The following is a 22907-nucleotide window of genomic DNA, read 5'->3' as shown; positions in this document are numbered from 1 at the left end:
GCGTTGCACCTCCGGGCTGACAAACACTGGGAGCCTGACATGGCCTGGTTTGCACTGAGGTCCCACATTACATCGTTTGGCTAACCCCATCTGCCTCCCAGGCTCACCAGAACCTACATTCACACCCCAGAAGCCCCTTTTCTCCCCCAAATGGGCCATGCAATGAAAACACCGTTCAGACTGACAGCTGCTGACCAGAGCGCGGGCTGCCAGGCAGTTTGCATAACACCGTCCGGAGCATGCTCGGCCGCGCTGGCTAATTCCTCATTGCAACAATGGAAAAACCCAGAAATCTTGGTGAATAAGCCAGTCTGTGTCCTAAGCCAGCCCTTGGATTTCCTCCCTTTCTTGAGCCTGTCTCGCCCCTGCAAAAGCTCCGCTGGGGCTCTGCAGCCAGCCTCAGGAGCAGAAATCTCAACAAGCTCACAGTTATGTGCTCAGCTCTCAACTGTTTGCTGCAGCCAGGAACTGGCTGGAAATCAGTTCAAAATGTTCCACTTCCAAACCCCACCCCACAACCCCTGGATCTCTCTCTTCACACTCACAGAAGCAGGCGCTGGGGCTTTTAACCGCTTTGCTTTAGCTTTCTCTACTGGGAGAACAAGGGACATCCCCTGCATTGTTAACTCACCTCTGCAACTGCTACCCCAAGACAGGAGCCAAGGCAGACCCTAGTCCCAGCTCCGGCAGTGAATTCCTTGCTCTCCTACCTCACCAACCCTTTAGCAATGCCCACAACTTTCCCTGTCCACAGCTTCGTCTCGAGACCCACAGACATTGCCATCCACCTCATCTGAGCCAGGCACGCAGCAGGGCACCACTGTCTGGCATTTCATATCCACCAGCTCGTGCCCCACTGCTTCCCTGCAGGCTCTGCCACTGCCCCAGCCCTTGCTGGAAGCAACAGCCACTGCTCCACAGTGCCACGTGCTGAGAAAAACCCCCTCACACAGGGCTTCTGACCATGACCATGGATGTGTCACACTCAGCTGCTCATAGGAAAAGACACAGCAAAAATTAAGACTGCCTTTGCTCTCCCTTTCTTGGCCAGCTCCAGGTGTAGTCTAGGTCAGGAAGTCTTCAACGAAAACTCTGCACTGCAAGAGCAACTACAGCACTGGTGGCCTTTGGCATGACCCCGTATTGCTCCCATCTTCTCCCAGTCCTGCCCAGGCAATTGGCTTTGAAATCACCAAGACCAGACCCCCCCCAGAACCCTCTGTGATAACAGGACAAGGTGCTTCTCCCCAAACCAGCTGAGGCTAAATACAGCCCAGGAGCCTGCTGAAAGCTTCTGCACAAGGTGGCTGCAAAGCACAGCAGTGCTGCCTGCTATGCCGTTCAACCGAAACAGGTTGGTTTTTCCCCCCAGTGATGAATCTGGGCCCCGCTTGGCTCAGCAGGGACCAGAGAGGTTCCCCGCAGAGCAGGTCTGCGTTTGTTCTTCCCGACCATTTGCCTCCCTGTTGCAGAGAGGAAAACTACCTCTGCACAGTCGCTTCAGCAGCTGGGCCAGGCAGGACTGCGGACACTCCTCTGCCTGGTGCCAAGGGGTTAAGCTCACAGTAAGTTCCCAAAGCCAGTTGCTTCCAACTGGCTGCTGCCTGTGGTTTGTGGGAAGGGATTTTGCTTTTTAATAACATTATAAATAGGGCTGTGTTCAGCATGCTGCAAACCCAGTTACTCTCTCTCTCCCACCCATCTCCCTCCTCCTCCTCCTGCTTCTCTTCCCACCACACTAATTCCAGATCTGACCATGAATCGGTCAGGCTTCTTCCTCGGTGTCCTCAGCCTACTGGCATGTCTTGCCTCCATCGTTCAGGCATGTCCCCCGAGCTGCCACTGCCACGGCGGAGACCTGCAGCACGTCATCTGTGACAACGCAGGGTTAAAGAAGATCCCCAAAGTGCCTGAGCAAACGCGGCTTCTCAACCTGCAGAAGAACAACTTCCCCGTCCTGCCGACTAATGGCTTCCGTGACCTGAAAAAGCTGGTGTCCCTGCACCTCCAGGGCTCACGGATCAAGGAGATCTCGACCGGAGCCTTCCGGGGGCTCAAGAGCCTGGTCTACCTCTATCTCACTGATAACCAGATCAGTGTCATAAAGCCAGGAGCCTTCGATGACCTGTCTGAGCTCACCTACCTGTACCTGGACCAGAACAAGATCCCAGACCTACCCAAAGGGCTCCTCTCCCCTCTTGTCAACCTCTTCATCCTGCACTTAGGCAGCAATAAAATCCGGGAGCTGAAACCAGGGGTCTTCAATGGGGCTAAAGACCTGCGCTGGCTCTTCCTCTCTGACAACTCCCTCACCAACCTCCTGCCCGGGGCTCTGGAGGACGTAGAAAACCTTGCTGTCCTCCATCTGGACAAGAACCAGCTGAGCAGCTATCCTGTGAACGCAATGAGTAAGCTGAGAGTGCTGGAGGAACTGAAGCTTTCTCATAACCCAATTGAGGTCATCCCTGACAATGCCTTCCAGTCCTTCGGGCGTTACCTGCAGACACTCAACCTGGACAACATGAAACTGAAAAAGGTGAGTCTCTTTCCAATTGTTCTAGATAAGTAACATGGGGCTTCTCCTTTACAAAGCCCTCGGTTTGCTGTTCCTCCCTTGCAGAGGAGAGGGGAGATGCAGGTCTGCAGGCTCTGCAGACAGCAAGGCACTGGCCAGCTGATAACACCCCTGACACGGCCTAAACAAGGGATGAGACAGTACTCCACCCTTCTGTTGAGTTATTTTATGCAAAACCAAATTATCTGGAGCTGATCAAACTCCTTGGAAAAGCTGCACATTCCCTCCCAAGCTGGAGGTGACACCAGTCACTGAGAAAGGTATTTGGGGTGCTCCAGAACAATTAACAACCTTCCATCGTCCCAGACACACGGCGTGGGATGAGAGGCAGGCGTCTGCCTCGTACTTGAGGGACTGAAGGGCACTGCCACCTTGCAGAGCGGAACTGCTCTGCCTCCTTCGTTCAGCCTGGGTACCTGCTGTAGGCTGGGAGGGGGAGACTCCTCGGAGGGGGGCTATGAATAGCAGCGGTTTCTTACCCACGCCTTGCAGACAGGTAGGCATATGGACCTTCACCTCCCCCCATGCCTCCCAACCTTACACGTTATAAAGAAAGGTTTGTTTATTGATGCTCTCTCAAAAAGGAACTCTTGCAGCATCTTACAAAGGGGCCCTGTTCCCACTGGAGAGGAGGAGGGACATTCAGGTATCCCGAATGGCAAAACAACCCCCTTCTTCTTCTGTGAGAACGCATGATGCACAGGCAGGAGCATCACCCTCAGGGAATCACTTGTATTGGGACCTCTGCAACGTCAGGCAGTGCAAGAACAGAAACAAGCACACTGCAGGAAAAGCAGCACCCTGTTGCAGCCTGAGGTCTAGGTGCACCCCATGTGGCTGGAGAGGAAGGGTGCTGCAGGTGGAGCAGAACAGTTCTCCCTGGGATGATGCTTTGCCAGGAAGCCCAAAGGCAAAGGGAATCCAGGTAAGGCAGGCAAGGACTTCACGGCAAAGCAACACCCACCACGTGCAGGAAGATGTGATGAAAAAGAGAATTACTTGGCAACAAAGAGCAAGTCAGAGGGTCTCACAGGGATGAGCAGATCACCTGAAAGATACAAGGAATAAAGCGCACCAGGGTTTTAAAAGGGATACAGCATCCCAAAATGCTCAAAAACTGGAACTGCAGCTTGCCCAGGTAGAGAACAAGCAACACTACCTAAAACAGCTTGGTAGCACTCAGTCAGTATTTAAGCCCTTGTCCACCCTCAGCACTAACGTCTCCAGGATGGGAGTAGGCAAACTCAACATTTTAAAACAATGCACTGGCCTCTCTAGGCAAGACCTTAGACATGCTGTCACAGCACTTTTGTAGACTCAGTTTTAAGGCACTTTCATCATGTGCAAGTCAAAAATTACAGCTTAAATGTTGTACCAGCTGTAGGGACATCAGAGTCCCACATTATACGTTGAAGAAGTTAGGCTAACCCATGATTCTGGGGTACTCCAGGGAATTAAGTGTCCTTCAATTAGCCAAAAAGCAAGGGTTAACAATTCTAGCCAGCAAAAAAGTCTTTCTTCTTTTCAGTGACCACCTGTGGAGAGCACCTTTAAAGGCTCTTCTGCAGCCAGGTGCCTCCTTTCCTCCCCAACAGCCCAGTAAGGCACCAGTTTACAGGATCAGCACTAACAGGGGTGGCTTCTGCATCTTGCCTTCTTTTTCAGGAAAACAAAGCTCCCATCCCAGCTCAGAGTTCTCTCTTCAAATCCTCAAAGGCCTCATATCCAAACGGCCCACGCATTAACTTTGTGCTGCTAGGGGACATCTAATCACAGAGGCCTCATGACCTAGGAAATCACTACCAAATACTTTAAAGGCTGTTGGCAGCTTGACTGCAGCACTTTTTCTTCCACAAAAATACTGTCCTTAGCTGTTCCCTGCATGACTGCACGATCTTTGAGCTAATCGAATGCAAAACCCTTCCAGATGAAGCTATCCCAGCCTATACTGCACTTGAGCAGAATGAGAAGAGCCCTTAGGCTGCTCTGCAGCTCCAGCACAGAGCTCCCTTTCCCCACCAGCATCACGGACCCTCACCAGTCACCTGCAGGGCTGCATCACACGGGCCCGGACCCAGCACGTACATCAACAAGAAAGCAGGCAGTGCAGATCCTGGAAGCTTTATGTACGCCCCTCTCTACATATTTCTTACAAAATAAATTACAGCAGCAATCCTCCATCTAAATAAGGGGAAAATCACTGATTTCTTTACAAATGCATGCTCTGGCAGGCAGCTGTTACCAGCAGATGGGAACTCTTCTTATGGGGCTGGGAGAGGAATGAGCAGCTGAGACAGTACACCACTGTCCAAAACAGAACGTGGCCAAGCTACCGCCCCGCTGCACGGCATGCCAGCATCTCTCTGAGCAGCTCCACTATCAGCACAGTAAAACCTACCAAGGTCAGCTCAGTTCTGGACCGCAGAGGCCAGCACTGCCGACTGTCCAACAGCTACAGTACTCTGGAAGTCTCCTAGCTAAGCTCTAATCCTATCCAACATTGCTTAATTTGGAAGATGACAAAAGTTCACAGCTTAAAATAGTGCATTTCCTCTGTCAAGTGTTTCAGCTTAGAAAGCGAGAACACACCCTGATGGTCCTGTCTGAACGCAAGCTCCTGGCCAGAAATGGGAGCACAGGTCTTTGACTGTGGGGGCGGTTCTGGTAGACCTAGACCTAGCTAGACCTAGACCTCCTCTCCACCCTTTTGAGAAAGCTTTGTCCTGCTTTGAGAAGAGGAAGGAATGGTTTGTTATAGCCAAGAGGAGCTCTGTGCTTTGTCGATGACCCCCTCTCCAACACATCACCGCCAAGAAAGTTTATGTTGAGGGTTTGCTTTCAGGAAGAAACTTTCCGACCCAAGTAACCATGGGCTGAGAAAAGCCAGAGATGAGGCCTCGGGGAAGAGAGGAGAGGGCTGCAGAGCTGGGTTTACAGCCTCCCTCCTCTTTTTTAAGCAAGGCTCTCCCTTAAAGCCTGGCCGTTAATTGAGAAAAGAGAAATCTCGCAGCATCCCTTGCAAATAACCCACTGGAAATGAGAAAAAAACAGAGGAGGTTGAGGTGCTGGAAACTTGCCTCTATTTCTAAACTGCTCAGATGCCAAGTGTAACTTTCCACTTGGAGCCCCCGGGCACTGCCAAAGTCTACAGCCCCTTCAGACGCCACAAACACTCTCTCCTTCAGCCGTTCCAGGACAGGCAAGGCAACAGCTGCTGGGAGAATTTCCAGCCTCGGAAAGGAATACGCTCAGAAAATATCTTCATTTAGAATGGGGAAGTATGGCTCAAAAATAAAGAGGGCTGACAGACTTCACTTTATTTAGGGATGTGACTACAAAGACAATCCCGCATGGATTTGGGACATAGGTCTTTTCAGGCAGGAGACTCCACCACCCATGAGCCCATCAGCCTGATGCCTCTCATAGGAGTCCAGAGCTTCCACTGAGCCAGGATCCCCCTTCCACCGCTCCTTCTCTTGCTCTTTCCATGCTTATGCCACCAGAAGTCTTGAACAGAGGCACGCAGATTTGCAGTCCCCTTCCTTAACTCAGTGTTCCTCACCAGAAACCTTTGTGCTTTAGTTTGCAGACAACGCGTTCACCAGTGTGACTGTGCTGAAGACCGCTCACCTGGATAACAACCGGCTCACCCAGCTCCCCCGCAACTTCCCCTTTGACAAAATGGAGACGCTGACGCTCTCCCGAAATGCCTGGCACTGCAACTGCCAGCTAGCACATCTGCGCAAGTACGGCACCACGCACCCCTTCCCTCCCCACGTTCCCTGGGGTCTCCTTGGGGCTCCCCTGAGGGAGGTGCCCTTTGAGCTGTGCCAGGCTAAGAGGAGGCTGCTGAAGGCTGCACACATGCTCAGCAGCTCTTTCTCCAGCCTGCCCTCTCCGTTCGTGGTATGAGTGTTGTCCATGATGGTTTGTACCTCTTGTGAACTCCCGGTCTTGTTTCTCCCCATGTCCCAGGTGGCTGAAGGGCAATCGCAACCGCACCGAGGAGACCTGCTCTACACCTGCGCAGTACCGGGGGCAGTCCATTAGAGACACCCCGGCCCTCCGCACCTGCAAGCTCCCCACCAAGAGGTCCAAGAAGGGAAGCCGCCATTAAACACGTAAGATGGTTCACAGAGTCATTTCCTATCGGTAGCTTTTAGTCTGACATACAGCAAACCCTGATGCCACCAAAGGTACGGGGTCTTCTGTCTCTGGCATCAATGGCAGTAGGGTTTGGCTCAAAACAGCTCATCCATTCACCCACCAATGCCTCAGCTCAGAGCTGCTCCATCTCCTGGCAATACTCTGCTCCATGTGCTCCCAGAGCAGAGAATCTGCCTGGAGCATCAGGGATGGAGTCAACCCTGTAAAACAAACACAGGTCTATAAACAGACCTGGGGCAGCAAGAGTGAAACGTGTAATTAAGTGTCAAAACAAGGGCGGATTTAGCCTACTCTTATCCTGAGCTGGGATCGCAGGTGGTTTACTTTTCTAACCAACTGGAGATGCTCAGCCTTTTGCCCTCGTAGAAGTCCTCTGAGCCTGGTCTGAAATCCAGGGCAGGACATGGCTGAGAAATCTGGCCCCAGGCTGCCCAGCCCATATGAAAATAGATGTCTACCACAAGGAGCAGTTCTCAGTCCAGCACCTGCCTTTCAGCAATTACAATTCCCATTCAAGACACTCAGGTATTTAAAAACAAGGGCTGATGCTTTCAAATGAATGTCCCAGAAAAGGAAGGTTCGAGACAGCAAATATTCTTTGAATAAAGTGCTCTGGGCCAGAAGGTGATTCAGAGACAGGGCTGACATTCCCTTGAGCAATGAGCTTGCTGACATCTACCAATCCAAACACCAACCATGAAAACCTATCACACAAACACCTTACACAACTGGAAACTACCAAGAGTCTTAAATTCAGCGCACAGTGTAGCAAAAAAAACCCACAACTGTCATCACTCCATCCCAAGAATTTTACTTTTCCCCATCCCAGGAATAGGTCTGGAGCCTGTACAGATCCCCAAGGATTTTGGATGAGCCTGCAAGTTTGTAAACTCTTGGGAAAGGGACCTTTGCTCTTTTGTTAGGTAAAGTGCAGTGACGCTGCACTGCACTGTATGAACAAGGGTTGTCACTGTGCCCTTTTGCAACAGAAAAGACGAGGAAGAAGCCCGAAGCCCAGCCATGGCCATTTGGTCCCCAGTTCACTAAGGATATGCATAACAGGATGGAGAAAGTAAGTTTACGACCAAAATGTCAGGGATGATGCCAGCTGCTCTGCACCTTCCTAAAGTGGTTATTTCTCTTGCCATGCCAGAGGTTTTATGGATTAGAGATGGAAATACCAGTCGTTCTGTATAGGGTGGGTAAAGTTCTGCTCTAAGGATGGAAAACCTTCACTTTTCTAAACCACAATACTTAAATATATTTTATTTACAGGTCTGGCCATTCTTAACCTTCTTCCCTCCCTGTCTGAACTCAATTCCAGTTCACTCCTCCATGATGAGACTAAGAAAACCATGAAATAATACCTGGTTTTCTATAGCACCTTCCATCCAGCTCCCTCAAACAGGTTTACAAGTGTTACTAAAATAGAAAACTATTTATTCCAGTCCTGCAGAAGACAAAGCTTGGTACCTTCAGGTGTCAGTGCCAAAATGCAGGCACACAAACCCACTCCAGTGTGGTGAGGATGAGTTTAAGGAATATGAAGAACCTTTGACTTCATTGTTCACCTCTTGAGAGCCAGGCAGCTTTCTCAGATGTCAGCTATGGGCGTCTGTATTCCAGGGCTGACCAGCGACTTGCCTCACTGACCACATGTCAGATGAAAAGCTGGTTGGCAGTTTCTAAAAACCTTCCTGCCCTGGATTTTCAGAACCGGGGCACCAAAATAATTCAATAGTCTTGAAAATTTCGCTGTTGGATTTCTTCCTTTATGAAGAAAGTGCTCACTGACCATCAATGCTTTGGGTGAGATACTCAAGAGTCACACAGAAAGTAGGCAGAAGAGGCCAGAGACAGGACTAACCCACCTCCTCTACTGTGGGAACTCGTAATGGCTTTGTGACTCCTAACTCTTCACTTTCAAGTATGGGCTTCATTTACTGACAGTAAAAATAAACAGACATGCTAGAAGTTTACTGATCTGCTTGAAAAATCTCCTTAAACATGTGGCCTTCTCTCTTTTTTTCCCCTAGCAGGCCCTGGTATGGCCTGTCCTGGTGACCGGTCACTTCAACCATCAGAAAACTACTGACTTCTGAGTCCTTCCTTAAGCTTCTCCTACCTGTCAGGAAACATTTCTGATATATCCGAACACCTCCAGCCTCCTCCGAATCCCCGCTTCTCTGCTCACTGCAGGATGGAATCCACCTTTTCAATCTTTTCCGACATCTATATATTTTAAAAGAGGCATTTTTAAAAACTAAACTATGCATGACCATACTAAGACAAGCTAACCTAGATCCTGCCGGTAAAACACAGTCATCTTTCTCAGAGGCAACGTAACCCACGTTCCCGATCAACCAGTTGGTCGCTGTCTCTTCCCTTCCAGTGGAGTGGAAGCAAGTGGGAAGGTAGGAGCATCCCTCCCCCAGCTGTTTGATCAGGAAAATTGGTCTCAACCCATGCAAAGAGACTCCTCTGCCTTCCCACGGAGGGGATCCCTGCAGGCCAGGGCTGAGGGGGATAGGTGAAGCAATGCCCAAGAACCTGTGGCCCCGAGACCGAGCTGCCTTTTCACGCCAAGAGGCGGCAATCTCTCTAGGTTGGCCAGAGATCATTTACATGACGCAGTACTGGGAAACGCCGAAACTGAAGCCATCTGAAGACTGGATTCCCTCCCACTCTGTGGGGTCTACCAAGATGCATGTATGTCCGAGAGGAGAAGGTGCGCACCGTGCAGCCTGCCTTGGGCACCCCTCCTCTCTGCCCATACTCCAGAGGATCTAGCAGGACACCAGGATGACTGTGGTTTATTGTCACGGTTATTACAATACCACAGTTGCAATTTAACTGTGTTTTTTAATCCTAAAGAGTTATATAAATATATGTATATTTATTCCTCTGTAACTGAGTGTAAATGACCTTTAAGAGGATGAAAACTCCTCTGTCTCCTATATAGAAATCAAATTGTATATTTTCTTATGTACATCTTCTGTATAAAGCTCTTGCTGCAAAGATGAATTCAACAAGTCTCCCCGTGTCTGTCTGAGGGCTGGGGGATCAGAAGGAACACGAGACTGGTGGTACAAATATAGACTTAATCCTCTTTATCCTATGGGCAGAGCAACTGTTTGGGAGGGTTTTTATTATCTCTCTTTCTACAAAGCAGGAACATGTGATACCTAATGAGTCCTGGGCACTTGCAGTAATGTCTGAAAATATTTTGTGAGGCAAAACCCAAGCCTACTATAAAAATAGGTAGCTGTCACCTGACAGAGTCTGGGCAATGGCACCAGGGCTATCCCTGGTGTTTCCAGCTCGGCATTAAGAGCATCACATCCAGGAAAAAACCCTGGCCGCCTCTGAGATGGCTCCGGGACAGACGCCCTGGACTCCCCTGATCCACAGCAGAGCACACAGTCGTCCCTGTAAAACCCTGGTGCTGGTGCAGTCCAGGCCTGCCAACAATAACACGCCTAATCTGACTCCCAGCCCTGCGTGTTTATCCATCACAACAGTCTGCTTCCTCAGCATTTGCAAGCAGCGTGGCACCAAAGTTATTTCCTTTAAAGTAAAACAAAAAAGGCCTTTTTGGCTCAGCCATTCACTCACAGCCATGCACGTGCGGATGACAGGACCTGCCTACAAAACATGTCACCTGGAGTGCCACCGACCCCCTCGCCGGTGGCCTGTCCCCCTCCACATGCAGGACATGCTGATGCTCTTGCGCAGGCCAAGGGTGCAGGGACATGTAATGGAGCAGCAGCACGCGTGGTCCAACACGTGCTGCCCTTCTGGCAACGCAGCACCTGGTGCTGCACGTGCAGACGGCGCCGTTTCCACGTTCAGACTCAAACCCGTAGCATGCAGCAAGGTTTTGCATCCGCATGCAGTCCAGGATGAGGAAACAAACCCAGCAGGTCCGCAGCAAGATGAACATGTGCACCCACCCACACCGATACAAACCAGCAATGCCTCTTCCACAATCATTTATCCTTGCAGCACGTACAACAGAAGGGTTTATAAAAGCTTTGAAATGCACCACCAGAAGCTCAGTTTACGACACTGAGCTCTTCTTACAAAGCTTCCTCCACAGATACCCCACCAGCAACCAGGCAGAACCCCCCTTCTTCCTCCCAGCCCCTCTGCCTGGCCTCGTGCCCATGGTCCCGTCACACCTGATCCCAGCGGCTCTGGTACCACCAGGTACCGCTGCAGTGCAGAGATGCCCAAGCTCAGGGTCTCACCACAACAAACACCACTTGTAGCTCTAGTCAGCAACCACGACTCACCACAATCTCTGGCATGTGCATCTTGGTGATAATCATCTTCATGATCTCAGGGGGAACAGGAGAACCTGCAATGATTCCTGGAAGAAAGAGGACAAGATGACCATCTTGGAAACCATCTATTTATTCCCAGGAGCAGTCCCTTAGAAGGTTCTGCACTCCCAGATTTAAATGCTGGCAAGACCTTTGGGATACACGGGTTCCTGTCAAAATATTTTCTATTTTTATGGATACAGGTCCTAGTTATTCAAGAAGCAAAGGCTGCAGCAAGGCTAGTTTACCTGAATGAATTAAGGGTTGGCAGAGTTTGCTTGTTAGGAAAATAAACTCTATAGCACAAAACTAGTCCAAGCTGCAGTTCCCAAAAAGGAAAGACTCAGAGCAGAAAGAGGTACAGATTTTTTAGCATGACAAACACTCCCATCAATCATCTCCACCATAAAACCAAAAACCTTTCCTCCTGCCTTGCACAGAGCAGCCCTTTCGGGAGAGGGCAGATCACACATTCACCTGTTCCATCTTGGGATAACAGAGTGAAAGAGTGGGGTGATATACAGGCTTTGCGAGGGAACAAGATGAGACAGGATCATTTTTCACATAGCAGAGATGATTAGGTAACCTGCTTAAACATTTCTTTATGCTCCAGCGCCATCTTATCTCTGTGCTGCTCTTGCCTCAAAAGGGCTGGTGGTCTCCCTGTTTCGGCTCAGCTATTTCTGAGGCTGTCTGCGACAAGCGAGAAAGCTCCAGCACATGTTATCACACCCTCTCCAGTATTCAGATTAATGACTTCAAAACCAGGCGGGAAACTTTAGGTCAGAGAAATCACAACCTAGCTCTGCTTTAAGGACTGCACCAGCACACAAAGCATCTGCTGCCACATGGTGGTGGCTGGTGAGATGAGAGTTGAGCAAAACCAGGCTTCCCAGCTCCCCAGTCCAGCAGATAAAATGTTAGAAAGGTCCTTCACCAACCTGCTTTAAGATGAAAGAAATCTTAGAAATGCATAATTCTGGAAGGAAACCCCAGGAAAAGGAAACATGGCATCAAATTAACAGCAAAACATGAGGCTCGTGCCACTAAACTCTTCCCTCCAGAAGAGCAATTTGCTCGCAAAGCTTAATACAGCCTCCCAGCAGGGAACCAGTAATATCCAGTTTCTTGGATTTTTTTGATTTGAGCTGTCAGACTTACCTCCCCGGAGAGCTGACAGGTCATAGGAGTCAAAGTCCGGCTGGGCGAGCATGTCTATAAACATGGTTGGCGTGCCGTGTAGAAAGGAGCATCTTCAGGAAGGGGAGAGAAAAGGCAAAGCTGCAGAGCTGGAACAAGGGGCAGCCCCAGCTCAGCACCCCATCCCATCCCCATCCCCATCCCCATCCCCATCCCCATCCCCATCCAATGCAGGGCTGCAGAGCAGCAGCATGGGGGCAGGCACAGCAGACGTGCTCTTCATCCGTGCACATATACATATGTATGTATAAAAACCTATATAAATACATACATATGTGTGCATTATGCAGACACAATAAAAGCCCTTTTGTTTTACAAGCTACACATGATGAACAAGCTGGAAATGCAAGTAGCTCAGCAGCAGAGCTGGACTTGCAGAAGGTGGGCAGGCGGTTAGGTGTAAAAGCACACCAGCCATAGCAAACCAAGACACCACTACGTTTTCCAGCCAAAACCTTATGGTGACCTGAAGGATCCCTTATTTTTGGGAAAAGAGGAGCGTAACAAACTCCCAAGCGCACCTGAAAAGGCAGGATTTAGGCTCCTGAAGTGCCTGTGCAAGTGTGTGCACCAGCAAACCCGCCTCTCCCACCATGGGAAAGAAGAGCGCAAGCAATGGCCTGGCAGGTGAGACAAGGGAAGAAAGCATCGCCGCAGAGCAATGAACTCCTCCGCAGCAAGACACAAACTCTCACTTCTCCTGAGACACTGCCTCCAGCGTAGCCTTCCCCTCGAAGCTCGGCGATGAGAAGACGCAGGTGGACCCGTGCAGAGCCATCACCATGCAGCCTCCTACCGACCCCAGGCAGTGATAGAGCGGTGTGGGGATGCCAACGCGATAGTCCTGGGATCAAGCCAAAGACAACAGTAAGGAGAGGAGATCTTCCGTTCCGTGACTACCCCATCTCACCGCTGAAGAGCAAAGATCTGAACAGAGTTTTCCCGGATTCACTGAAAACTTGCTAGAAATCTGACACTTATCTGTATCCCCATTAGGTGGAAACACGACGCTGATGCTTCCTGCCTTTAATAAAAATCAGTCTGGGAGGTTTTTGATGTGAAAATTTCAATGCCTTTTCATTGCTGGACTTTTTGGTCTGGTATTGCTTAGACATTATTTTATGATATGCCAGAAGAGAAGAGTGGCAGTGCTACAACAGGCATGAAATATGCAGGACTTGGCACATGCTATTAATTTTATTTTGTTTTTAAAAACACCAAAGGCTCTGAAGACTGATTGAAACAACCCATCTTTTTTTTCTGGATCAAAGCTGCTGCATTAGAAATAACTACTTCAGAACTTCAAAAGAAAATATTTGCCTTTACCAATTTTAAATGAAACTACAAATAGAAAGGTCATATCCTGATAAGCGTTACGAGACTGTATACAGGACATGAAATGAAGTCACATAAAACAAATTAAAACCTCATTCAACAGAATTCAAAGCTAGCATCCAGAGTCTCGTAATTATTTGAAGTGAGTATTCGCCAAAATGAAAACCGATTAATTTCACAATTTTTTCCCCCACAAAAAGGTATTTTTTATTTTCCCCCAAAAAAAACTTTGCATGAAACTAAAATGAAACATCAATGAAACTCCACTGAAATGAAAAACGTTATGCACGAGTATCCCTCAACACCACCTGCAGCAAAGCATCCTGCCCTTTGCCTGAGCAAGCACCAACGCTCTCCACACATGCGGAGACGACCCCAAACTGTTCCCGCCGAGACCCACCTGCTCTGTGATGCCCAGCCGCAGGCCGATCAGATTGGCATTATTCACAATGTTCCTGTGAGAGAGGGTGGCTCCTTTGGGGCTTCCCGTTGTCCCCTGAAAGACACAGGGCATTATGCAATGACGCCACCTTCTCCAAGGATGAGCCACACGTGATCTCAAGGGAGATTTCCCAGGAAGATTCTGTGGTCATCTTGCACTTCATTCTCCATTCAGACCTGGGAGACTTTATTTTATTCTTTAACAGCATCTTAATCCCAAACGAAACAAAAAAATGGCCCAACTTCTGTTGGACAGAATTCACATGACACCCTCTCACCTCCATCTGCCCTTGAGAAAGGGCTGAGCAGCAAGAATGGAAGAAGCAAGGGAAATGTTAGAACATTTCCTCCATCCTACAGCAGAAGACGGAACCAGGGCTTGGACTCAGAGGGCAGATGGCAAAGGAAATGGGATGCTCAGCATCGCACACATCTTTCCCTGTGTCCCCAGGAAGGAACCCAACCACGAGGCGTGGAGAGGGCAGAAGCACCTACTGAAGTGAACTGGATGTTGATGGGCTCGTTGCAGGAGAGGGTCTGCTGCACGGCTCTTAACTGCTTCATATGGCTGCTGTCCCCAGCCTGCATCACTTCATCCATGTGGAAGGTGCCAGGCAGCTTGGAGTCCACTGTGATGACAATGGATAAGTCAGGTAGCCTGGCAGAAAGAAAAATACCATCAGCAATAACGGAGCAAGAAGGAAGCTGTCTGGACAGGCGTTCGCCGGTCAGGGCAAACCTCCAGGACAGCCTAAACCATTCTCTTCGCATGAGACCCTGTGCAGGTCCTTCTGCTCGAGCCTGTGTTGTGCAGCTGAGAGGACACAAGGCAGGACACAGCTGTGAGGTCAGTGCAAAGCCACCAGATGTTTCTAACTCACCTTTTGCTCTTTATTTCCCCTGGACTGGAGTTTTCTAGCTCAGGACATGACTGCTTTAGAATATCATAGTATCTCTGCGTTTTAAATTGAGTGGGAAACACCAGTGCCTTACAGCCAACCTGTGAAGGGAGATGGGAACTCATGAGAAGTCACCTCGGGTTGACGCTCAGGACATGACAAAGAGCAGTTGCCACCGACCAGGAGTGTGCGCAGCCCTGTGACCCCACACAGCAAGCGCCACCCGTTAACGCCACGCCGGGATTTCCTCCACGGCTTATTTCTGTAAGTACATGATACAATGATCTCTCTCCAGACTAAACCTGGAGGTTTTTAACACCTTCCTAGTAAAAGCCATGGTGTAGAGCCATTTAAAGATTCACTGAAGAGCATGATATAGGTCTTTGCACAGGGAGGGCGCCGCAGCCACGCTCCCAGGGCTGGGAACAAGCCTCCAGCAGGCAGATTCACTGTAGGCAAATGCAAACTGAGCCCTTAGAGGTGTGCACTCATAAAACCCCACAAGTGCAGGGCAGGGTGCTATTACCGGCACCCCAAGGCCCGATCCAGGCATGCAGCCAGCTCTTTGCTCCTCCCCAACATTCAGTTCAGGATGGGCTGGTTGCTTTTTGCTGGGCAAGAGAGCAGAGCTGCAGCCTGAGGTTCCCTCTTCTTCCAGGATCAATCCTCCTCATTGTCAGCACAAGACAAGCAACTGGTTTTTCACATTAGGCATCCCAACGCTAACAAGGAGCCCAGTCCCAAAATACAAAAAAAAAATCGAGTGTATCTGAAATGAGGACGTTTGAGGAACTTTGGAAAAATAAGTAAACCTAAAGGTCAAGGCAAGGTTTTGTTGTGGGGTGTTTTTACAGTGTTCTGTTTCCTAAGGTTTTTCCACCTCTTTTTAAAGCATAAACTATTTTGAAAATTAAAACATTTTTTCATCAACCTTTACATTTACATAATCTTGAAACAAAGCACTGTAATTACTCCAAGAATTTATATTTCTTTTGTAGCAGAGGAGATTTGCTGAATTTGACCCAGATTTGCAAACTACTTTCATCTTCCAAGAAATGCATTCTTGTCAAATAAACTATTTATATAAATTATTTACTCGGCTGTTTTCATTATTTTCCCAAGGTCCATGAAATAAGGAGACCGAGGCCATGCCAATAAATTATTTCTAAGTACCCTCTGGGGTTTGTCAGAAGGGAAGATAAACATTTGCTCTATTTTCTGGAACAGTCTGCCCAGAACCCAGGGGACTGAGTCTGTTCTGGCATATTTTGGGCCTTTGTAACTTTTTACTATTAGTTCCTTCAAACCAGTACCCTGGTGGAAGTAGCTTTGCAAAACAGACGCTACAGGAGGAGAGGAGCTTGTAGGTCAGACACTATATGAGATCAGGGTCTCTAGCTGGGCATCTCCCACTTGGTCTCAACCTGAATGGCAGCAGACTGTTCTTCAAAGGACCTGTCATATAAGCGCTGACGTGAGTTTGCTTTTACAAAGCCCTGGAAATACAGCAGGAATCAGAGGAACGTTATTCAGCATGTATTTCTGTAAATACCAAAGGGAGGGAACCTGATGGAGCAAGGAAGGGACTGCACAGGCTGACAGGATCCAACAGACAAAGCCCTAAAGTCTTCAGGGGTTTGGTTGTGCAAATAAACAAACACAAACAAATGATTAGGGGGGTGAGGGACAACAGGGATCCCCGTGCCAAAGGTACAGGGGAAAGCTACAAACAGGAGAAAACCTGGGATGGTGAGACAAGAGTAATCAACAACGGAGCTGAAGTACATTTCTGCCCTTACCCCATCGACGCTCCAGGTTTACACTGAAGGAGAAAAATCAGAGCAGAATCTGACACACAGAGAGAGAAAGAAAAAGCCAGGTCTCACTGGGAAAAAAAGGAAGTACTGCCATTTACATTTCCACCCGGTGAGAGACGCAGGAGGGCATCCACACTGGAAGAGCCATGCTTCACCACAGCACTGCAGTCAATCCTAACGCATGAAAATGGGAGTGACACCAGTGAGACTACCATAAGAGGATTAAATGAAGGATGAAATGGGAAGTCAAATTGCAGGCCAGCAACTGAATTACAGAGTTACTGATGCAAGAGAAAAGTCTCTCTTTGTTGCTAGAAATTATCCGCTTCTTTCTAGGTAAAGCCAGAACTTGGATGGTGCTGGGAAGACCCAGATGTGGTTCCAGCTCTTCTAACATCAGCCTTTGATTTAAAGCTGAAGAAACCACAGATGAACAAGTTAGCTTCTTAATCCTAGGATTAATTTCTAGCCATCAGATGATTAGTAGCCTGGATTCCTCATTACTGGACCTAAGGAGCCAGAACAGTTTAAACAGATCGGTGCTCTGAGCATTGCAAACTCAAACCCAGGCAGGTATATGAGGGTAGCTGAGGCAGCCACAATAAGACAGCAGAAAGATGTCAAGCAGTGGCAATACCTAGGACTTAAAGCAGGTTAAACTCAAGGCCAGCAAGGCCTAGGACATATCTGGGATGGAGAAAACAAGCTACCAAGTAGGCTGGTCCTTTCTGAGCCTTCCTCCTTTCTACTTTGAAGGTTAAAATCCCAGATTTTTGCCCCGAGTGGCAGCCAGGCAGGATGGCACTGAGTCAGTCAGGACGGCCGTGCAGTGCTCTCCCTCCCAGGCAGGCTGGGGAGTGAGTGTGGGAAAGCTAGAATTGATTTAAGACCGGTGTTGCCTCTAGAGATTGCAGCCACACTCTGCTACTACACAGTCTCTGCGGTCCTGGTCACCAGCTTCTTGGGTAGAACAGTCACTGCGTCAGATATTAGTCTCGCCTTGTTTTCCTCATTCCCTAGTAAACAACTGCTGGCAGGTATGGCTATTATCAGTGCAATATTGGCAGTACATGGTTGTACTGCCGACGAGAGGGATGAGAAGGATGCAGAAGTCTCCATCAAACGGACGGGGGGCAGCCAAAGGGAACCATAACAAACCTGGCCACTTAAGTGGAGCTCCATCCCCTTGGTCACTGCGTGGTGGTGTTCCGTCTACACAGCCACCACCAGCCCTGCTCTCCAGCCAGCTCTCCCTGATGTGCCAAGTGCTGATACGCTCACAGGTGCTGTGTCCCCCCTCTCCCCTTTAACAGATGGCTGCTTATATGCGTTCTCACAACGAATCAATCAGCGTTACCAGCAAGTGCCATACAAACCTTCCTGATGATAAACTCCAGCTCAAGGGCCTGGTAGGCTGGATTCACAGATACCTTAAGAGAGAGAAACAAAAAAGTCGATCAGAGTTACCCTTGCCTTGAAAACCCTCTCCCCTAACACATATTCCAACAGAAAAGTTCCCCCAGGGTCAAGCCACAACCAAAGCCTCTCCTCATTTCCAACATGCAGAACTAAGAGCTCCCCACTACAGGGATTTCCCATTCACCACAAAAATTAGCTGAATCCTGTGTTTGCACGAAAGAAAACGATCAGAAAAGGGGAGAGATTTATGTGAGGTCAGACAGTCACAACCGAGTTTCAGGAACCAAAACCAGACCTCCTGGCTCCCAGGCAGACATTCAATCCACTAAACTGAAGACTCAAAACTCAAGAGCAAGTCACGTTTCTTAACAGACAACCATGAAAATACCAGCTTTCTCCTGTCCAGCTCTCCACAGAAGCAGGATCGGCCACTGGCATTGAGTTTACACCAGGATCACACTGAGCCATGCTCATCCACCCTGTCACTGTGTCTTAGCAGACACTGGGACGAACCATGATGAAGAAAACAGACCAGAGGGCCCAGTGCAGTCCTTACTGCCGTGCACTGCCTAAATAAGATGCATTTCAGTGAATGTGCCAGGTCATTCTCTCAAATGAAAATTGGCTTTGCGGGATATGCGACTTGGACTACATTTTTAAGTGAGCAGTTGCACCATGAAGCAATACAGGTCTTATTTAGGAGGGATCTAAATAACCGGTAACTTTAGGACAGCAGCATGTTACATAAAAATGGTCCTACAGGCAAAAGCATGTCTCCAGCTATCAACGGCTGCTGCAAGCTAGTTCACAGCAGTCCATTTCCTGCTGCTCCTTCCTCTGCAATCTGCTTTCCCACATAGTGGAGGACACAGACGCTGAGTGTTGCACAGATCTTGTTTAAATACTGGAGTCAGTTATAGCCAACACGCTGGGTAAGAGCATGGAAAAAAGAGACAACAAACTTTACTCTCCAGTGTCTCCTATTGCTTCTCTGTCTCCATTTCCTTTCCCAACAGACTGCTAAAAACCCAGACACAGCAAACTCCTTACCAGGATGATTCCTGCCTGGGCAGTTGCAAACTGCATGAGAACCCACTCATATTTATTGGGACCCCACATTCCCAGCCGGTCTCCCTTTTTCAGGCCAAGAGCCAGAAGCCCAGCTGCTGCCTGGTCCACCTGTAAAACATGAGACAAGAGCCTGAGGATCACACACAGGATGCAGTGGGGGATATCTGTCTCCAGGCACTGCTTTCTGGGGAAAAAGCATCATCTTCACAACAGAAATCTGCTGCAGTCTGTCAGCCGACTGATGCAGCAGCAGCATCTTCTGAGTCACAGAGCACAGACCAGCCTCAGCTTCGCAGGTTGACTGAAAGCATGAAAAAATCCAAGCACGGAACAATACAACAAAGCAGGAAGGAAACCAAAATGGGCAATTATGTACAAATAGTTGCAAATTAATTGTTGCCCAAAGACTAGTGTCTAGCTCCTCATCAACTCAACTTAGGACTAAGCCCTGCCCATACGCTGGGTCCATCTACACCACTCGATCTGCCTCCATCCTGGCATATCACTTACTTCTCAAAGGACTCAGGTGAGGAAAACTGGATCAAGTGGTTTTTGACCAGTTTGGGGTTCCCATCCTCATTAACCTTCATTCAGCCACTATATTAACAAGACTGCTTTATTTTGCAAGATGGTTAAGCGTGTTTCAGGTGTGCAGACTGTATGTTTAAATATTCTGAGGTATTCAGGGAAGTTTGTACAGCTTTGTTATGTTCTCAAATGAATTACAAAATCTACCTTGTAGGAGACATGAATTTGAGGAATAGCTGTTCTCTGATTCAGTCTGAATTACAGCCTACTTTTTAAAATTAGGGTGAACACAGGTAATCTTGTCCATCTGAATGGATGTAACCAAAATGCTAGTAAATCTTAAAAAAAAAAAAGCCCAAAAAATTCTTCCTATCCAAGATCGTATCTCACATTTAATAGAAACTTTCCAGGTGGTTAGCCTTGAAACAGTGCCCCTCCATTCCCAATACACACAAACATATATTTGTATGTAATAAGCACACGTACACACACGTGCATTGGCATACCCACACACGTGTTTGCATATGATATTGAGACCAAGTCCCTGACTTTGCTCAGTTACCCTTGTGCTTGGACTAAAAACCTCTGCACACTCAGGACCTCGACAGTCGGCGCAGTGTGATTAATGCAAGAGCTGGAGCCTACTCCAGTTGAGAAAACCACCATGACTCGGCTCATATCCCATCAGATGGGGTGATGATTTTTAAGTATGAAAGTTCATTCTGGGACATTCAGCAACCATTTTACATATGCTGCCTTCTCCGTTCGATCTGGAGGCTCTAAGGAGGACAAAGGCAGCACGCACCCATCGATGTGTGCTGGGGAGGTGTATCACCCTCTGCTCAGGGCCAGGATGAAGATCCACATATGATAGACCTCCTCCCGAGCTGAGCGATGAATCATTTTCCATTTCTCCATCGCACCTGCTGCTGCCGTTATCCACCCGCCTCGGCTCCCCGAGGGGCAAACCAGGCACTCACCTCCTGTTTGAACTGAGCAAACGTCTTCCGAACCCCATCTCGGCAGAAGACCAAGGCGTCGCGGTCAGGAAACCGCTCGACAGTCTCGTGCAGGCACTGGCCCATGGTTTTAGTGAGAAGGGGAATGTCAAAGGCCCCCTGGACATAGCTGTTGGTCACCCTGTATGAGGCAGAGGGCACCCCTGTGTGCAGGGCACTATGAAAGAAAAGGAGAAGAGTCTATTTTTTAATATAACCCATCAATAAATTCTCAGAAGGATTATCAACCTGCCGACAGTATCAGGAGTACTCAATGCACATCCCCACACCAGTGGGAACCACGGGCAACCACTTCAGTGGGACAAGATCGGGAAGATCTCCGAAAGCATTTGGAAAGCATATGCAGCAGCCGGGGGAGAGCACTGGGCAGGCACACAGCCTCGGTAACACCAGTGCACCCACCTGGACCTGCCCACACCAGCAGGCAGCACAGACAGAGCCTCCATCCCTCCACAGGAAACCAGGACCCTGCTCCTGGGGAAGGAGCCTGCGCCAGCTCTGCAGGCTGGGCACAGCCTGGCCCTACAGTCATTCACCTGGGGTGAAAGCTACCCTGGACATCTCATGATATCTGGACAGATGATGGACCTTGACAAGAGGGGGCAACTGAGTTTGGGCAGCATTAAATAGCACAAATATCTTGGAAGGAACACAGGCAAAACTGTTGGTAGGGAAATTCCCCCAACTGGCTTCTCTCTGCTTGAAAGAGCAGACAACAGAGAAAGAGAAAGTTAAAATTAAAGCCAGAGGTCTGTCATTTTATCAGTCTCCAAACCAGTCTGCAAAGAAGAGTATAATCCTGCAGAATAAAAACTGTTTAGAAGAGTTCAAAGAAGCTGAGCTGTAACCAAGAGGCATTTGCAAAGTAATGCTCTGTGTATACAACAGCAAGCGGGCTGTGCATGTTTTACTATCTCTGCCAGCTAGACCACAAATTTATGGTACTGAAGACAATATCAGTAAAACGAGGAGCTACCAGCAAGATGGGGGGGGGGGGGGGAAGTGCAGAGGCAATAATACAGCAGGCTCACAGGGTGGAGGAGACTACAGCCACTGCAGACACAGGACAGGAGGGGAGGAGGAGAGCAGGGAGGTGTTTCGGGAGAGCAGCACCTGGACAGGAATGGCATGACAGGGTCCTTGGGAGGAGCACAGAGGCCTGGAGAGGCAGCATAGTTAGAAGAGGCAGCAATGAGAAGGTGCGGGCAGGGCAGTAGGGAAAAGCATTTAAAAATCATTAAGGCTTTCACTGAGGTCTGATCATCAGTGGAAAAGCAGTGACCTCCCTGCAAAGCACAGCTCCTGACCGTCCAAGCGCTACAGTTCTTGCCTTGGTTTCTCTCTCCATCTCCTCCTGCTCTGAGCCTCTCTCTGCCCCAGCAGCCACCCCCCGCCACACTGCCCTCCTCCCCAGGCAGCCCCCACTTTCTCTGTCCCTCCTTACTTCTTCCCTGCCTCCCTCCATGCTCTTAGCTCCTCCCTTCCTGCTGTAGGAGATGACCAGGAAGGACAGGGTGAAGGAACACTTGTGGGATGCATAGCTCAGAGGCAATGTGCCCTGTGTTTCCATATTCACTGTATAAAGCGGGGAATCCCTGCTCTAGAGAGAAAAACAGATCAGCCTGAACTCAGATTTCCCCCATTCATTACAGGAATATTCAATATTCTGCAAAGACTCAGCACTATTTAGCATAAATTCTTTGTTTTCCTGCCCACAAGAAAGCAAACCTAGCATGAACTTACTTCCTCCAGAGGGTGGAGTTCAACCTCACGATAAACACAAAGCAAGATTTTACCTTCCGGGGCACTTTTGCTCTGAGAGCTGAGCAAGTGGCCCAGCCCTCTTTCCCCACTGCTTTTCTGCAGATGGAGGGTTGTGCAACTCCCACTGATGCTGTTCCTGATGTCCCTCCTAGCTTTGCTCTTGGACAACTCACCCCAAGGCTGTAAGGGTTGCCGAAGGAGGAGGAGGAGGGAGAAGTGCTAAACGGAACTATCTTTCATTGTTTGAAAGCTCCTGGGCAAAGCACGTAGATAAACTAGGAGATGAAAGAAAGCTCTGCAGAAGAAAAGCCTTTATAAGTTATATAAAATAAAGGTTGAAGAAGCTC

The 22907-nt window shown here is 48.9% G+C and overlaps 2 protein-coding genes across 4 annotated transcripts in view; one reads left to right on the top strand and one right to left on the bottom strand.

Annotated features, from left to right (window-relative positions):
* The window catches only part of ACSF2 (acyl-CoA synthetase family member 2), a 48821-nt gene that overhangs the window by 10477 nt on the left and 15437 nt on the right, over positions 1–22907 (bottom strand). For both annotated transcript variants that reach the window (XM_075111137.1, XM_075111136.1), the window contains exons 2-10: positions 20758–20953; positions 19229–19357; positions 18136–18189; positions 14925–15043; positions 14539–14701; positions 14003–14098; positions 12963–13111; positions 12229–12320; positions 11038–11114 (exon numbers count right to left, since the gene is read on the bottom strand). In XM_075111137.1, coding sequence (XP_074967238.1) covers positions 11038–11114; positions 12229–12320; positions 12963–13111; positions 14003–14098; positions 14539–14701; positions 14925–15043; positions 18136–18189; positions 19229–19357; positions 20758–20862 — 984 coding nt within the window. In that variant the 5' untranslated portion in view covers positions 20863–20953. The remainder of the gene's footprint in view (positions 1–11037; positions 11115–12228; positions 12321–12962; positions 13112–14002; positions 14099–14538; positions 14702–14924; positions 15044–18135; positions 18190–19228; positions 19358–20757; positions 20954–22907) is intronic.
* CHAD (chondroadherin) lies at positions 1732–9769 on the top strand. Of its 2 annotated transcripts, none has more exons than XM_075111141.1 (4): positions 1732–2536; positions 6158–6321; positions 6551–6696; positions 8782–9765. In XM_075111141.1, exons 1-3 carry the CDS (start codon positions 1757–1759, stop codon positions 6690–6692), a joined length of 1086 nt encoding a protein of 361 aa, XP_074967242.1. In that variant the 5' UTR covers positions 1732–1756; the 3' UTR covers positions 6693–6696; positions 8782–9765. The 2 variants fall into 2 exon arrangements, with proteins under 2 accessions (XP_074967242.1, XP_074967243.1); XM_075111142.1 differs by having other exon boundaries at positions 1733–2536; positions 8779–9769.

The sequence above is a fragment of the Phalacrocorax aristotelis genome, chromosome 16, assembly GCF_949628215.1.
Source record: "Phalacrocorax aristotelis chromosome 16, bGulAri2.1, whole genome shotgun sequence".
Taxonomy (NCBI): domain Eukaryota; kingdom Metazoa; phylum Chordata; class Aves; order Suliformes; family Phalacrocoracidae; genus Phalacrocorax; species Phalacrocorax aristotelis.
Note: the sequence above shows the minus strand (reverse complement) of the source record. Positions and strands in the feature narration are given on the sequence as shown.

Bases quoted from the DNA above. Each gene is read 5' to 3' on its own strand.
- CHAD (XM_075111142.1), top strand. From the start codon at position 1,757: ATGAATCGGTCAGGCTTCTTCCTCGGTGTCCTCAGCCTACTGGCATGT. The intron at 2,537-6,157 runs GTGAGTCTCTTT...TTTGTGCTTTAG, and splicing joins ACAACATGAAACTGAAAAAG to TTTGCAGACAACGCGTTCAC. The intron at 6,322-6,550 runs GTACGGCACCAC...CCCATGTCCCAG, and splicing joins CAGCTAGCACATCTGCGCAA to GTGGCTGAAGGGCAATCGCA.